Consider the following 16,875-nt stretch of genomic DNA (forward strand, 5'->3'; position numbering starts at 1 on the left):
TTTAATTTATTATCTTCAATTCCAATTGTATTGTATTATATTGCGTTATTTTGCTTTCCGATATCTTATTAAGTAAATTAGCTTTCCTCCTCAGATCGTTGCCTCCGTTTTGTTTTTAGGCCCATCTCCCTTTTCCCTTTCTTCTTCCTCTTTCCCGGGGCATGGGTCTGTGGGTCCCCCACCCCAATCGTCACAGAACTGGGCTGAACCAGCCCTTAAACCGTTGACAATAGCCTTTTTCTATCTGCTTACAAGCCACTTCTAACATAATCATTTAAGCATATTTTAAGTTGCGCATAAACTTTAGTATAAGTCTGAGCTGAAACACAATTCCAAACAAGTTTGTATAGCTGGACAGATAATGTGTGCTCAGCACCACAAAATTTCCAGGTGTGCTGTAAGATGAGCCCTACCTCCTGTGGAAGAGGGGACAGAAAACTTAAGAAGAGTACAAAGAAGTTGTTAGGATAAGCAGGGAGCAAATTAGAAAGGCAGAATCCAAGCTTGAATTCAACCTGGCCACTGTAGTAAAAGAGAAAATATGTATATATTAACAGTAGGATGCAGTCTACCTTAATTTCAGCAAGGCATTTTACACCGTCTCCGACAGCATTCTCATAATAAAGCTGAGTAAGTGTGGAATAGATGAGACGATGGTGAAGTGAGCTGAGAACTGTCTGACTGGCACAGCTCAGGGGGTTGTGATCAGTGGCGCTGAGTCCTGTTGAAGACCTGTACTTAGTGGTGTTCTTCAGGGGCAGTGCTGGTCTGGTCATGTTCAAAATCTTCATCAATAACCTTAACGAGGGGATATAGTCCACCCTCAGCTTGTTTGCTGATGATACAAAGCTGGGAGGAATGGCTGACAGGCCAGAAGACTGTGCTGCCATTCAGTGAGACCTGGACAGGCTGAAGAGTTGGGCAGAAAGGAACTGGATGAGATTTAACAAGAGCAAGTGTAGAACCTTGCACCTAGGGTCACGTGTATCAGTACAGACTGGGGAATGACCTGCTAGAGAGGAGCTCTGAGGAGAGAGACCTGTGTATCCTGGTAGACAACAGGTTGGCCATGAGCCAAGCAGTGTGCCCTTGTGTCCAAGAAGGCCAATGGCATTGTGGGGTGCATTAAAAAGAGCATGGCCAGCATGCCAAAGCTGTATTTCATAGCTGTAAATTCCTTCCTTTTTCTAAAATTATCCTTTTGCATGCCTTGGACATCACACAGCTGCTTCAGTTTAAGTGTTTCGACCAGAAAAGATATAATTTGTTTGTAGTAAATTAAAAAAAAAAAAAAATGGATTGAATGGAGTTTAGTGAAATAGAACAAGCAGCAAAATAATAATGAGAAGGTCAAAGTTTTCAGTATTTTCCAGTGAAGTTTTTAAAGGAATTATATCAAAGTTTTATTTTCCTTTCTCTAATACGAAGCACTTGTTCTTTATGTAACTCATAAAATGCTTTGTGAGAAGTAAGATTATGATGAAAAATACCTATCACATTTATATAGAATTGTATTTCACAAATCACGGCATGAAAAATAACTAATATTCACAGCACTGTATATATCAATGACATCAGTTAACAAAATAGAGTGGAACTCTATTATTGTACAGAAAAAACAAACTGAGCAGAGTAAATTCTTGTTTCTGCTTTTAACTTCAAGTTCGATTTTATCTCGAGTCAAGATTGCTTGATAAAGCTATAACTTATCTATCTGTGGGTTAAAATAGAATAAGATGCCTTACCTTGCCTCATCTTCTTCTAATATCATTGATTTATTTATTTTTGTTTCTGAAATATTTCCATTTGAAAATGAAACCAAAAACCTACTTCCTCCCAGTCTATATAAGCTCTGGCTAAATATGCAAAACACACTTCATAAAATCACACTTTTAAGAGAAGTATTACTGTTGCTGTTATTAACAACACTTTAAAATAAAAGTACGTAATTGTTCAACTAAAATGAAATCTCTAAGGTAGAAGTATGTTAAGCCATATTAGTTCCAAATGACTAATATTTTTATAGCACTAGCTAAATGAATTAATAATTATTGGATACTTATTCTAAAGGATCGCCATTTTTTATTTAAAAAGCTATGAAGTACATGCAGCAGTCTCATTAATCCTTCCAGTATCATTCATATTTAAAATAGAGGAGACATCTACAGCCCTTCAGACATATAAAATCAGCTTCCAGTAATCCCTATATACTATATACAATTTATATTGAAAAGAGTTTACTGGAACTTCTCTAAATTAAAACATACAAGTAAAGCTGTGGTAGAGCTGATAAAAAAAGCATGCGTTCATATTCAGTGCCAACTTTTTTCTCTATGTTTAGAAATATTGATCAAGCCTATTCAAGGGTTAATTCAGCTTTGCATTTTGACCACTTAATGCTTACAATAAGTTTAGTCTAAGGCTTAAAATCAGGCAAGAAGGAAATGCTCCACTGATGTATGCAGCCACTGTTTGAAGGAGGTTACATACTAAAGAAGGTAGTTCAATCTTTTCCTCCAACTTCTTGTCTTTTATATCTTCATTTTCCAAAGGAGGCCAGTGTGCTTAGCTTCTCAGTACTATAGTGTCCTTGATGCTTCTTGGTGTCAATCATACATTCTGAAATTAATACCTCTATTCCAAACACTTTGAAGGACAGCCCTCCTATTATTTTACACAAGTGAAAAGCAGTATTGGATGAAGACTTTTGCTGACAGAGAAAATGTTGGGGATAGTGGAGGAGGAGGGAGAAATGGAAACCCTCCTCTCTGTCACAGAATTTTCTTTCTCGCTGAGATTGTTCAGTGTGGCACAAGATGATTCGGCCTCCATGGAGTTTTGAAAAAAAAAAAAAAGTTACTTCAGAGTTTCTGGAGATCAGAGATCAAGACTTATTTAGAAATACATATCAAACTTTTCCAGGGGAATGAACAAGCAAATATTAATGATGTTTCTTTTCCACTTGAGAAAAAACACTTGTAAGTTACAGCTCTTTCAGACAGGTTCTTTTTCTTCCGGCATTGAAAAGTGTTAGAATTTACTCACCATATCACTTCATAAGCTGGCATGAGCAGAAAATGCCTTATGCATCACAATCTTGCCATGAATGGGAAGAACCCTCATACTATCTCACAGGATATCTTTTGACCTAAATTGGCCTTTCCAATGTAGCAGCACTGCTTCAGAAGACTTGGCTTACGCATTCACTGACTGTGCTGGCTGGGTTCTCTAACTCACTGGGAATAGAGTCTGCACAGGGTTGGGAGCCAACTGCTGGTGTAACACTGACAGATGCAGGACCCATATGTCCAAGTCTGGATAGGATGCCTGTTTCACTGGCATCTGGATGTCAGCTTTCCTTCACTAGCTCTGCTGCTGCCTTTGCTGGTAAATTTGCTTGACGGTCTGCTGTAGGTCAGCCTGCTATTCTGAAGTCATGCTTCTTGGATTACTGAGTGGTTCCTCTTTATTAAGGAGTACTATCTGAGCATAATACTCATCCCTTAAAGCTTTCATAAGCCACTACACATCTAATTCCACTACTTCTACTGTTCCTTGTGATTTAGGCACAGATGATGAAATTTTGCAGGTGCAGCAAATCTGAAAAATGTGTAAATGTTCATTCCCTGTCTTGTGGCTAGGGAGTTCTGCTGATATCATCCATTACTTTTTAACCCTAAACAATTTTTTACTGCTAGATAATACAGCCAGGAATTACAAATGGAAGATCTGGATGACATCAAAAAGACATTTTTATAAGTAGGAAAAACACTGCCCTAAAATGTTCTATATGATAAAAAATTCTGCACAAAAATTTGTTGGTATACTATTGACACCTACTTAGAAATATGCATGGGAGACGCTTGATAGGCATATTCTGGACACTAGAGAAAAAAATTCCTCTTTAACTAAAATGCTGTGCTCTGCTTTTTCTACTCTTGTTCCTTGGTTGCTTTGTAAAAACTACAACAATACTGTAGGTTGTTTTCTTTGACTTTAGAATGCAACAATATCTGAATACCTCAGAACAAAACAAAGCTTGACGATACCCATATATCAGAAAACGTTAAACATTTTCTCAGATAAGAATGTGAAAAGTTAATTTTCCTTTTACATCTTAAGTCTCAAAATCTTCTCCATGTGGGAAACTAAAGAATGTCATTTGAGTGAAAGGTTTAAGGGGGTACAATCTCCTAAATTCAGGAATAGCAGCTATAGTCACTTTCTGCCAAGCCTCCTACATGTAGATAATTCATAACCTCATCAGGAATAATCTGTTTGGGAGTTGGGGAAACTTCTGCAGAACAAATGCCAAATGGTGCTAATTAGCTTTTGGCAATCACTGGAAGTGTGGGGAGCAATAGAAAGTCAGTAGCCGAAATATGCAAGGAATAGTCACAAAGTAACCCCTGTCCTCTCCAGCAAGTATGTGGCAACCTAATGTGGCCCACTGAGTCCTAACATGCAAACTCACAAGTGCCAAAGGAGATACAAACATTAAACCCCACAAAACCCTCAATGCCTGCACAGTGACAGGAGCAGGGCTTTCTACAAGAAGGTACTATTCCTGCTGCTCTCCTGCTAACAAACAAGTTTGATCTTTCACAGGCTTAGCTTTAGGAGACTACTACTAAGCATTCAGATGAAAATATGTTTATATGTTGCCAAGTGCAACACATAAAAATGACTATTACACAGAAAAACACGGAAGCACGATTCAGCTTTAGGTCAAAAGGCTTGGGTTTACAATAGTCAAGTATTTCAGGTTTGCTTATTTTTGATAGAAAAATACAACATTGTACCCTTGAAAATCTGAATTGTTTTTTACTCTCTAGAATACACTTTAATAACTGTTAAGTTTAATATAATATCTAGCCCTTTTTCATCAAGAGGAGTACCATATTCTATCTCTTGAATTTACTTGACTACATAATTTGTAAAGGACAAAAAAACTTGTCCTGATCAGTACATCAGACATGTAAAGATAAACATAAAAAATAGAAAAACTAAAAAAAGAAAAAAAAAAAAAGACAAGCTTAGCAGGACATCCTATCAACAATATTATTTAAAGTCCCTTTTTTGTTGTCCTGAGATTTTACAGAGAGCTTACATGTTATTTCTAGAACTGTCCACTGACACTATACTTCATATAAATAAACCACAAAACTCTAAACCAGAATAGTTTTTAGTGTAAATTTTCAGTTGCCCAGGAGAAGCAATTCCTGTTCTCTACCTTAGGCCACACTGGAAATGTAAGGATGACTTCTGAACATAGACCCACACCCACCACAGACATTTTCTTCTCTTTAAAGTGTGTACTAAAGGCAAATAGTCCTCTACCTCTGTGCTAGAAAAACTATGAATGGAGTCATGAAGATTAAAATCTTTATGTTCAGCAGAAGACACAATTAAAGGGAAGAACAGAACAAATAATAAGCACAAAGCAAGCCAATGATACACACTATAAATCACTATCTAGAATATGCAGGCAAGAATTTACAATCCATTCAATCAAACCTGAATTCAATCAGACATTATCAAAGTGGTATAGTCTTACATTAATGTCAGAGGGTACACCTAAATAGTGTCCTCCGTATAATGGAGACAATGTGAAAGACAAAAACAGCACATTGGCTAAGTGTTGTGCATAATTAATAAACAATTCAGCATTGATTTGGATCTTATGTGACCTTATAAAATGTCCCCTAAAGAAAATGTGATACAATGTAATTACTCACAATTACCTTTCTTCTGGAAATTTTACCATTTGTTTCCACACTACCTTTTTTATTTTCTCTAAAGGCAGAAATTTTAATACAATGGCATTTTGGCAACAAGTAATAGAAACAGTTGATTTTAAGCAACATTTAAGACAATATACTCAGCAACAGAGCGTACTCTCCACAAACCCAATCCATTTATTTCAACTATTTTTGTATTCTCTCACATGTTTTAAAGTCTAGGTAAAGATGCTTGTACTTTCATAGGTTCATAGGTATATTAGGTTGGAAAGGACCTACAAGATCATCTAGTCCAACCATCCTCCTATCACTATCCTGTAAAAGACAGAAACTGTTTTTCCTTTCGTTTGTCTCAAAGCTTGCTTTGTTAGGCCTCTTCTGGTGATAAGACTCTGACTGATTAACTGCTGGTTATCTGGAGGGGTGTCATGGTGTCTCATTGTCTCTGCTTACGGTTGTAAAGATAAGCAGGAATGGGTGCAAATAGTTTTCTTCGTGGGGGTACGGCTTGGAGAAGCTGACCACCACAAATCAATGCGCCTGCATGGCAATGAAGGCCACATCTGCTGCTGGCTTATCTGTTGGGCCAGACATGTTACAAAAAAAAACTCCTGAGAAATGGGGGATAAAAGGCCTTCACTGAACTACGGATTTTTTTTTTTGGGAGAAGAACTTTCAGAAAAGAACTTGGGAGAAGAACTCCCAAAGAAAAGATCTTTGAGGAGAACTCCCGAAGAGACTTAGGACGGACCCCGAGGCCTGCTTGCTGCCATCTCCCATCCCCCGTGGTGACCGGACAGGTTCCTGAGATCAACGGACCTACTACGAACCTCGCTGGATCCACGGTGGTGATTATATCTCTCTTGCTTTCTGCCAAGTTTCCTTGCTTTTCATCTCTTTTCTATCGCACACCTTCCCTTCCCCATATCCCTAAGCAACTAGTATTTGTAATAAACTGGTTGGGCTAACATTTGACCCGTTGTGTCTTAATCTCGCCCTCGGGTATACATATACATATAAAGAACCTCGTCTCCCTCCTTTATATTGGAGCGTGACATATCCCTACCCACTGAACTACTAAATCAAATCCCTTAGCACCTCATCTAAACGCTTCTTGAACAGCGCTAGGGATGGTGCCTCAACCACCTCCCTAGGCAGGCCATTCCAGTGCCTGACCACTCTTTCAGAGAAAAAATGTTTCCTCAGGTCTAATCTAAATCTTCCCCGGCTCAACTTGTGGCCATTCCCTCTCATCCTGCCTCTGGGGCTACAGTTTTTATAGTAATGTGTAACACTGACCACCAAACTTCCATTTCTGTACTTATTTTTTTATATGAATTTAGACTTCGTTACTACAAATAACAGTATGAAAATATAAACAGCATACAACTGATTTAATGAAATGACTCAGTGTTAAAAACAGCCTGAAACAATAGCTTTCACATGAATCTCAACCGTCCATGCTCCTTTAAAGATTCTATGTACACAAATCCCAATATTACCCTTTGTCAGATCCTGTGGAAAAACAGTCCACAAAGCCCATTTCTAGTACTTTCTATTTTTATTATATCTGAAATGAGGTATCTTTGAAAATATGTTTCAAGATAGTGAAGAAAAATACCACCACTAACTTGCACAGCACTGACCCAAAATTTTGTTTTCTCCAATTTTATTTATTCATACTAAATCAACGCTCTTCTCCTTTCTCAATAAATGTTGTGATTTGGGAAAAAAAAAAAGAAAAAAGAAGAAGAATCAAAGCATTCTGAAAACAGGACCCTGTTTTCCTTTTCTATGTCCTTCCAATCACCACAGAAGGTATAATTCTTACTGGTGGATCCACAAATTAGTTTAAACTGTCAATACTTTTCAATCCACCCTACTTCATTTCAAAACATGGCTAAACCCCAGATCATAGCCAAATGTAGAGTCCATTAAATAGAATTTTGTTGATGTATCTGAAGAAAAATTCCTCCTTCAGCATCCACAGGCTGCAGACAGTCCTCCATTTCTGTTAATGACCTCTTCCCTCTGTCTGATTCAGTGCAACCCACTGGCTATGGAAATGACAGCGCTCAGCAGGTTACAACAAAACGGTCAACAAACAGTGCTGAGATATGTCATTTTCTTCAAATACTTTCTCAGGAATTAAACGGCACACTATGGTATGCTGTGTTCTGCTCAGATCAAATATTCCTTTATTAAATGAAACTGCACACTCTTATATATAGTTGCTATATAAAATGCAGGTTTAAGTCAACTGCTTCAAGCTCCAGTTACAAAACAATTTGATATTTTCCACCCCTCCCTTAGTCTCCTTTTAACACCTATCCCCTTGGGCAGCCACTGGTAGGATGCTGTATCTTTTGACATAACTCAAGACTGAAAACACTGCCCTTATGGATTCAGTCCGAGGCACTTACTGTGACTGGGACAAATTGGAGCATGCAAATCAGCACATTTCAGGTTTCCTGAACCCAGGAAATCTTGCTATATGTTCCAGCAAATAGACCAGAAACATTCCTTTTAACAATGCTGTCTGTGCAACCTTTAACCTTATCAGATTCAAATCTAGCCTTTGTTCCTAGCTCTTTCTAGAAATATGTAATGTATCAGGCTAACCTTCTTTATAACTCATACTGGCGCAGAACCATATCATAGCATTCAGTGGCATTTACACATGTTCACGTGTTTAAAGTGCAAAAGTAGCATCAAACAGTGAAAAGAGGTACACAGCATTAAAATTTCTATTAAAGAAAGCCCTTTTGGCTTAAATACCTATGATTACTCTGAATCATTTAAACTTGAAAAAATTCACAATTAGATTTCTAAAGTTCAAAATAAACATCTTTTCTAAATAAATTTACACTTTTATTACAAGAGGATGATCTTTTGAGAAGATTATCAATCTACAAGGTGCTTAAAGTGACTGGTGATCAAATCTGAGAAGACTCCTATGTAGATGATGTATTTTGCTGTAGAAAGATTAAATAGTGTGTATCCTTAAACCAGAAACAGGAAACTGCTGCTGGAGATGCCCGAAATCTGTAAAGGCATGCTGCCAAGTTGACATACTAATCATTTCTTACTCAAGCCCTATGGCTCTTTTCACAACATATCAACATTTACACTGCTGTCCTGCTTTTAAACTGTGTTCGGTTGAGGTGTTCAGCCAGTTAATAACTGGACATTTCATGTCATGCCAAATTGCTATTTCCAAGTAGATAGGGTTTCTCTCAATTGTCTTCTCAGTGTAACACATTCTCTTGCCTCAATTAATTTTTAAAATTATTTTCATCTTAACTATACTCCAGATTATATTCTTTCATCCTGTCCAGTGACAAATAATATTTTTAGAAGGTTGTACTTCACTCCATGTACATGCAGTCATTTCTTATACTACAAACACATAATTTTTGTTCAGTTTATAATAAGGCATGTCAGCATCCAATTTTTTTTACTGTGATCTCACTGTTTCTGAATAAATAATTTGAACCCTATATAATTGTCAGTTTCCCCAGATAAAAGACTTTCCTAGATAAAAATGGCTGCAAACTAAAAACTTTTGGTTTTGCATAGAGATTCAGATTAAGTGTGTACTTTTCTCCTTTAATTTTATTTAATTTCTAAAAAGCAATTTGATGGGAGGACTTGTTCCCCTTTTGGTTTTGTATCTAAACGTTCTGAGTCCCACCTCAAGAAAAAAAAAAAATAAGAAACTGTATGATAAAGGTGAACTTCGGATTGAAGATTTAATTATACAAAGTTCACTGCTTGAGTGTCATAGAAATTGTTCCCTCATGGAGGGATTTTGTGATCTCCAAACCTTCAGTTCTAACCTGTTACATACTCATTCTGTCTCACTACATTACATAAAGTTCTTTACTGCCAGGAGAAAGTTCAAGAACACTTTGGTGAGAGGTTTGATCTACAACTATTTTCACTTCATTGATTTTCTAACTTCCAGTTTATTTTGGCTACTACTGCATAATTTTCCCTCACATTTTTCTTTTTCACCTGTCTTTGACATACGCTAACATGGGCCAACTAGTATTCTATCCCTATAACCCAACACGGACTGCAAGAAATAGAACAGACTCCTTCATTCTTACAGAGGTACCACAAAACATCACCACTAGCAACTGCTGTACACAGATCTCCAAGCCAGTAGAAGTATTTTCTGCTAACATCTTTTTCAGTTTGGAAAATCCTCCTTGAGCACTACTATCTGCTGCTTCCTTGCCTTTAGTCTTGTGTCAGTATAGCTGTGCTGATCACCATTATAGAGAGATAACCTCATTTTGTAATATTCAGAGCAACAGAAAATAGCAAATGAGATGGTAAATTGTCTCCTTAATATTTTCTGGCACTCCAACCCCTTCCTGTCTATTTTCCACTTTTTTCATCTTGTCAAATGGGGATCCTTGTAAGTCAAACACTGGTGGAAACTGGATTTACACTCAGTTAAGGGCCAGCTAGTCAAATGTCAGCAGTTTATACCTATTTAAAAAATTCCTAAATTTTACAAGACTTAAACATTTGTATGGTATTTTCTTGTTCTACTTTGATAATTCTTATAGTTTGTTAAATTTTAATTTGTAACAGTACATTTACAGGGGGTAAGTATTAATACTTTCAGTATAAAAAAATGTCTTCTGTTTCTCTGTGACACTCTCAACTATCACAGAGTCGAATAAAAGTCTGGGTTGGGAGGGACCCTTAAGATCATCCAGTTCCAATCCCCTTTTATAGGCAGGTACACTCCCCTCTAGACCAGGTTGTTCAAAGCCCCATCCAGCCTGGCCTTGAATACTTCCAGGGAGGGGGGTATTCACAACCTGAATGGGCAACCTGCTCCGGTGTCTCACCGCCCTCAAAGAAAATAATTTTTTTCCTGACATCTAGTCTAAGTATATCCTCTTCCACTTTAAAAACCTTTCCCCTTGTTCTGTCACTCTAGCGTTCCCGTAGGCCCCCTTCAGGTACAGGAAGGCTGCTATAACATCTCCCCTGAGCCTACTCTTCTCCAGGCTGAAAAGCTCCAGCTACCCCAGCTCACTCAGCCTGTCCTCACAGGGGAGGTACTCTATCCTTCTGATCATCTCTGTGGCCCTCCTCTGGATCTACTCCAACAACTTCATGTCCTTCTTGTGTTTGGGCTCCAGAACTGGACACAGTACTCCGGGTGGGGTCTCATGAGAGAAGAGTGGAGGGGCAGGATCACCTCCCTCAACCTGCTAGACACACTTCTCTTGATGCATAATTCTCGTATTTCACCCATAGTCGCTCATTACTGCAAAACTGCAAACAACTTCTGCTGTTCATTTTGTGCTTTGTCTTAAGAAAAAGAAAAACCTCACAGGGATTTCACAGTCTAAACTTGCTGCATGCCAAACATACGTATTTACAATGCATGAAAATCTTTACTCACATGCTTTCTGGTAAGCTGTCTTTAGGAGAAAATGAATAGTGTCATTGTCTTGTTATGTTCAATGTAGTAGTTATAGATAAATTGAAACATCTTCCAAACATGACTCAATATTATAGTGAAGGTGTATAGTGAATTCTTTCTACATTTTGACTATGACAAACTTGATAGAATAACACTGTCCTTCAAAGAGAATAACAGTGTTGCAAAACTAATCACAGAAATAACTAATTACAAGATCTATGTGAACAACAGAGAATAAATTCTGATATGGAAGTTTCTTTCAAATTGTGTATTTGCTTCTCTACCTCTGGTAATTGAAAACACCAATTCATAAAGCTGCATTAAGTGCATAGTCATGGGAATGTGGAAACATCCAGTGCCTCATCACCCTCATAGCAAAGAATTTCTTCCTTACACCTAATCTAAATCTATCCCCAATTATTAACAAATGTAGTATATTTAAAAAAAAATGTTAGAATGAGACATTTTTAAGTTATTCACAAGGTTGGCAATATATCAGGGTTATTACAATCATAGGCCATGTGTGGTTAGTTTTCTTGTTTACCTTACATACAGAAAAGCTAATATAATAGATAAATTGACTTATTAGGTCATGGTTCCTCTAGCACTGGACAGCTCTTCACATTCATAGAGAGCCTGAGACCATTGCATGGAGTAAAGCCAACCCATACCATTAGCATCATATATGGCTTCCCAGGATTTCAGATGGTGCTCCCATTCTAGAACTGTCTTATGTGATCAAGTCTTTGCTGAAAAGGAGGCTGCTGCAACGTGAACGGGACCTAACAGCACTCGTAAATTCTACACATGACTTGGCTAGGTTATCCGTAGAACAACTGTGAATCCAGTACAGCTATCCTTTCTGATTTATAAACAGTGTTCCACTCCTGGATCTCTAACATATGTGGTTTCTTTCTTGTGGCTCATGACTCTATGCCATCCACTTGTAAAACAACTATGCACAACATATCTGGGCTGTATGTCTTAACAGTTCATTCAATTGTAAGATAAGTGTTGGATTTTTTTCTCTAATTCATGAGTTCAAGCCTGTCAATTCTATCAAAAAGGTGTAATGGGCCAGTAGCTGGTGAATAATTTTTGATGCATGGGAGAAACAAATGTGGGATCTTTTTTTGTGTGTATGTGAAACTTACGGTAGGAACCTCTACCACATTGTTTACTAATGATATTGCTCACTTCTGAACACCTACAAAAAAAAAACCAAAAACCTTTTCTGCATTCTGACACTTCAGCACCTTGTTGTAGACTTAAAGATTCCTTCACACAGAAGTAGGTAGAGGGTAGGACAGTACACACATTTTAAGACAACTAATGTCTAAGTTATTGTCTATGGTAATAGAGCCCTATATGAAAGTCATATAGTTTTTTAACATTAGAATAGGTACTGTTGAAGCTAAGAATGCAGTTATGAAATCTATCACTCTTGTGAGCAGAAATACAAAATGTACCACTCACAGTTGAGACACACAATTCAATTAGTTACTAATATTTCTATACTTTTCTGACTTCAAAAGCTATTCTATTGTGTTTAATTCTGAATAATTATTCTTTAAGATGTCACTGGTATTGTAAACAAAGAGATATCTTTTATAAATATATATATTTTTTGAAAATACAGTATATTTTACTTTTAGTTGTTCTACAGTTCAAATTGTAAGGTGTGTTCTTTTTTGTTCAAGAATTTTAAAAGCAACTAATTTAAATATGCAAAATTATCTTGAGTTGTTCATACGTGAACTTAAAAGCCATGCAACACAGGAAAATTAAGTAATTATGCCTCCAAGTTATTTACTGCAATTAAGCTCATTTATCATATGCAAATTAGTGCAAACTGGTCTCATTAGTTACTAAATTACTCAATATGAGCTGAACAATGTAGCACTCCAGTTTGTAATGAAAAATCCCTGTAGAGGCAAGCAGTATCAATTAAGCTAATTTGCATATGCAAATATATGCACTAACTTTCCCTTTTCTCTATATTTAGTTCTACATTTCCTGATCATTCCTGATTATGTGAAGAATATGGGGTTATTGACCCTTTTCCACACCTCTTCAATAGCAATGAAGTTACAGGAAAAATTCAGGGGCCTTGTATAAACCAGTAATCTTCATGCTAATTTTTACAACCAGTTTCAACCAAATTTCTGAATAACAGGGAGAGGAAGCAATACTTTTTTTACTGCATTTATTTAATAAATGCTGACATATACATAGTAATGTAATACTAGAGATGTACCAGACTATTTTCATTATAACACCACTATTCTGAAGAAGATAAATGTAGACCAAACAAAGCACACAGCCTGACAAACCAGAAATTTTGTCAAAAATGAACATATATCCACTACCTTCTTTTTCTTCTTTTTTTTTCCTTTTTTACTTTTTTTTTTTTTTCCTCTCTCTACTACAAGCATTTGTACTGCTCAGCATTCAGGTGATTTTACTTGGAAAATGCTTAAAAACAAAAAATGCCTGCCTTGACTTTGGAGATACTGGCATGCCAACATTTAGGTATTCATGTTTTGGGGTTTCTTTTCTTCTGTAAGCACATGGTGGATAGTGTTCCTGTAAACCTACCACAGAAATCTCTTCAGTATGACAAACAGTAGTAACTGGCTGTGGCTAGGAATTTGCTGACACCGCTGAGACTTCTTGCTGGTAGAAGTAAGGTGTAAAATATTATAAGATGCACCACCATTTCTATTTTTAAATCATCATAAATAAATTACATCCACCTTTTTAATCATGCTTCTCATGTGTCTGTCAATAAATTCTGAAGTATCAAAATATTAGGAGGATTAGAGAGGCTCCTTAATTTCTGAGCTTACACTTAACCCAGTCTTCAAAGTTTTAATAGCAAGAGGGATTAAACTAACTATAGGTTCAACATCCTCAGATAGCAGACTGAAAAACAGAGGTAGTCACAAGGTATAATCATTCTGCAAGGTTGTTTACTTCACCTACAAACAATAAGTATCACAATACTGCCTTGCAAATTGTTTCTAAAAGCAACAGACTAAATGAGAACTTGCATCTGGTTGTTATTTGCATGTTCTGTCTTCTGAAGATCATTTTTCTACCTGTAATGCCTCAAAACAATTCTTTCAAGTTTGCTCAGATTTTTTTAAATTGTTGCATTTAAATACAAGACCCAAACTTTCCTTCCAAGCGTTGATTACTCTACCACATAAGACAAGATTTTAACACACCACGATAAACTTGTGACTATTACTAATTCATTTTGTCCCTTATCCATCACCAACAATCTATTATCTTTTAAGTGTCAGAGTGGAAGTTTCTATTATCAATTGGGAGATTAATGGGAGTAATTCTGTAAAAGGCACCACCCTCTCTGAAAAGGCAACACCTCAGCACATATTCAGTGAGATGTTGATGGTAATTTTGACTGAAATTTCTCAATCCGCTTGTTACAGATAAAAGAGCAATATAGATTATTTACTAGCACTATGATAAAGTTATATCCTAAAAGCACCCTAATTTATCAGGTTTAAGTAGGAAGAAAACAATACAGGAATATGTTTAAATAAGTAATAAAAACACTAAATATTAAATACACAATAAGTGAAAAGCTGAAATGGCAAGTAGATTTCATGGTGGACATCTTAGTTTTTTTCTTATAACTGAATTATATATCCATATAGTGTCAAACCTAGTACCTAACAAATGTAAATAAACCAGTCCCAATGAGATTTTATCTAGATATTTGTTACAATTTATAATACAATAAGCATACACATAGGATATATAGTGCACGTTCACGTACTCAAAACACTACAGACAAATTACATATACTGGAATATCACTAAACTGCTATTTATTCATTTTTTTCTACATTTATGAGACAACAGTACGTCTGTCTAATATTCAAATAATGCTGCAGATACTGGTGCAGATACCTTTGGTACCACACCTACAATGGAAACGTTTACTTACAGAATCAAAAACTTGAACTATGTCTCTGCCAAGGATGTACAACTAAGTAAACAACTTCATTCATGATTTTTGCTCCAAACATAAATTCATTCTAGTGGTTAATTTAATGTTTTCCTAGAATTATCTTTGTTGCTATTCAGCATCTAGTTACTTTAAAAATATGTAAAAAAATCTGTCATTTTCCATAGTGCTTTTGAATGCCACAGCTGAAGTAATATAGAGAGATAGCTCTCAATCATTTCAAATTAAGTGGAATATTTCTCATGATAATATCCTAATTTACCTCTCAAAAGATAATACACCAAGCAATATATTTGCATAGAGAAGCTGTGTACATTGCTAAATAAGTGCAGTTATTCAATGCTGTACTTAGAAAAGACTACATGTAAAGGGTGCTTTTTATTTCCACAGTGCTGGGTTTTTGCCTTGCTGACGGAATACATTCTTAACTGCTTCTGCTCCACTTCTGATTAATGCAAAGTAAGAAAGGTTGGACAAACCCCAACAAAACAAAATATGCACATGAACATCTCCGTCAGGTTACTGTTTTTTTTTCCCGTGTAATCCTCCTGGAATATAGTTACTTGAACAGTGTGACTAAATTCTTTGACAAATATCTCATTAGTTTTTATCTCATAGCTAAGGAAATCAAAGATGCATGCTGCTGTTCATTTTTCCTCTTTACAGATTGCTGCAGATTTGTGATATATAATCATGACAACTGTGATATCAAAGAGGAAACCAGTGCTCGTAAACCAAAGTGGGGGAAAAACACCTAATTTTATATGTGACACATTAGGAAAATGAAATCAACAACACAAAAATACTGTTTTATGCACACACACAAACACATAAAGTCATTCTGCAAGCAAACACTGACTGCACATTTGAAAATAACAAAACATTAAACTACACAATACACACCCTTCCTCTCCTTAAAACTGTCTTAATCACAGGCTTTTCTAAAAAGAAAGAAATATGAGTTTTTAAAATTCTCATTAATATGATTATTGACACCAACAGTTTTCAAATTATTGACCAAAATAAGACTGACTAGCTATTTTGGTTTTTTTTCGAGGAAAAGCCTTTTTTTTTTTTTTACCTGTAAAATATGACTTCCCAAATGAGATTCAAATACTTCAATGGCAAGGGCACTGGGGCTTCTCCTGCGTTGGGCACCTATAACTGAATAAAAAACAGTTATGTTGCAAGGTCTGCACATTCATTTCTAATCCCTGATCATACCATTTCACATTAATTATTTAAATATGTTTTGCATTTTAAATACCAGTGTTAATTTAAAATCTACCTTGCATACAGTAAGTAAAACTGGTACATAATTTTTAAGAACTCAGATTTTGAGGATAAAAGGATTCTTTTTGAAAACAAATAAAGTAAAAAACCACATCGAATAAACACCTATTTAAATGTACAAGAACTCTGGAAATGAATAATTTATCCAAATATGTCCTGAGTCCCTGTGGAAAGTTCGTTGCATGTAGCATGCAGAAATTAATGAAAAATACTGTTTAAAAAGATGCAAACTGAAAATCTAATGTTTTGAGATGTAGGGATGAGAACTAAATATTTCTTAGGAGTTAGGAAAATATGAGAGCGATTTATCTGAAATAAAGTAAACAACAAATTAAAAAGTCAACATTTGGCAACAGCTGTCCTATCATCACATTCAACATCAAGCATTCTCCA

The 16,875-nt window shown here is 36.1% G+C and overlaps 1 protein-coding gene across 7 annotated transcripts in view; it reads right to left on the reverse strand.

Annotated features, from left to right (window-relative positions):
• The window catches only part of NPAS3 (neuronal PAS domain protein 3), a 597,540-nt gene that overhangs the window by 291,187 nt on the left and 289,478 nt on the right, over positions 1–16,875 (reverse strand). For all 7 annotated transcript variants that reach the window (XM_065753476.1, XM_065753462.1, XM_065753444.1 and 4 more), the window contains one exon: positions 16,271–16,353. In XM_065753476.1, coding sequence (XP_065609548.1) covers positions 16,271–16,353 — 83 coding nt within the window. The remainder of the gene's footprint in view (positions 1–16,270; positions 16,354–16,875) is intronic.

This window comes from Cyrtonyx montezumae, unplaced genomic scaffold (assembly GCF_038088225.1).
Source record: "Cyrtonyx montezumae isolate F1298 unplaced genomic scaffold, pur_monq_1.0 scaffold_10, whole genome shotgun sequence".
Taxonomy (NCBI): domain Eukaryota; kingdom Metazoa; phylum Chordata; class Aves; order Galliformes; family Odontophoridae; genus Cyrtonyx; species Cyrtonyx montezumae.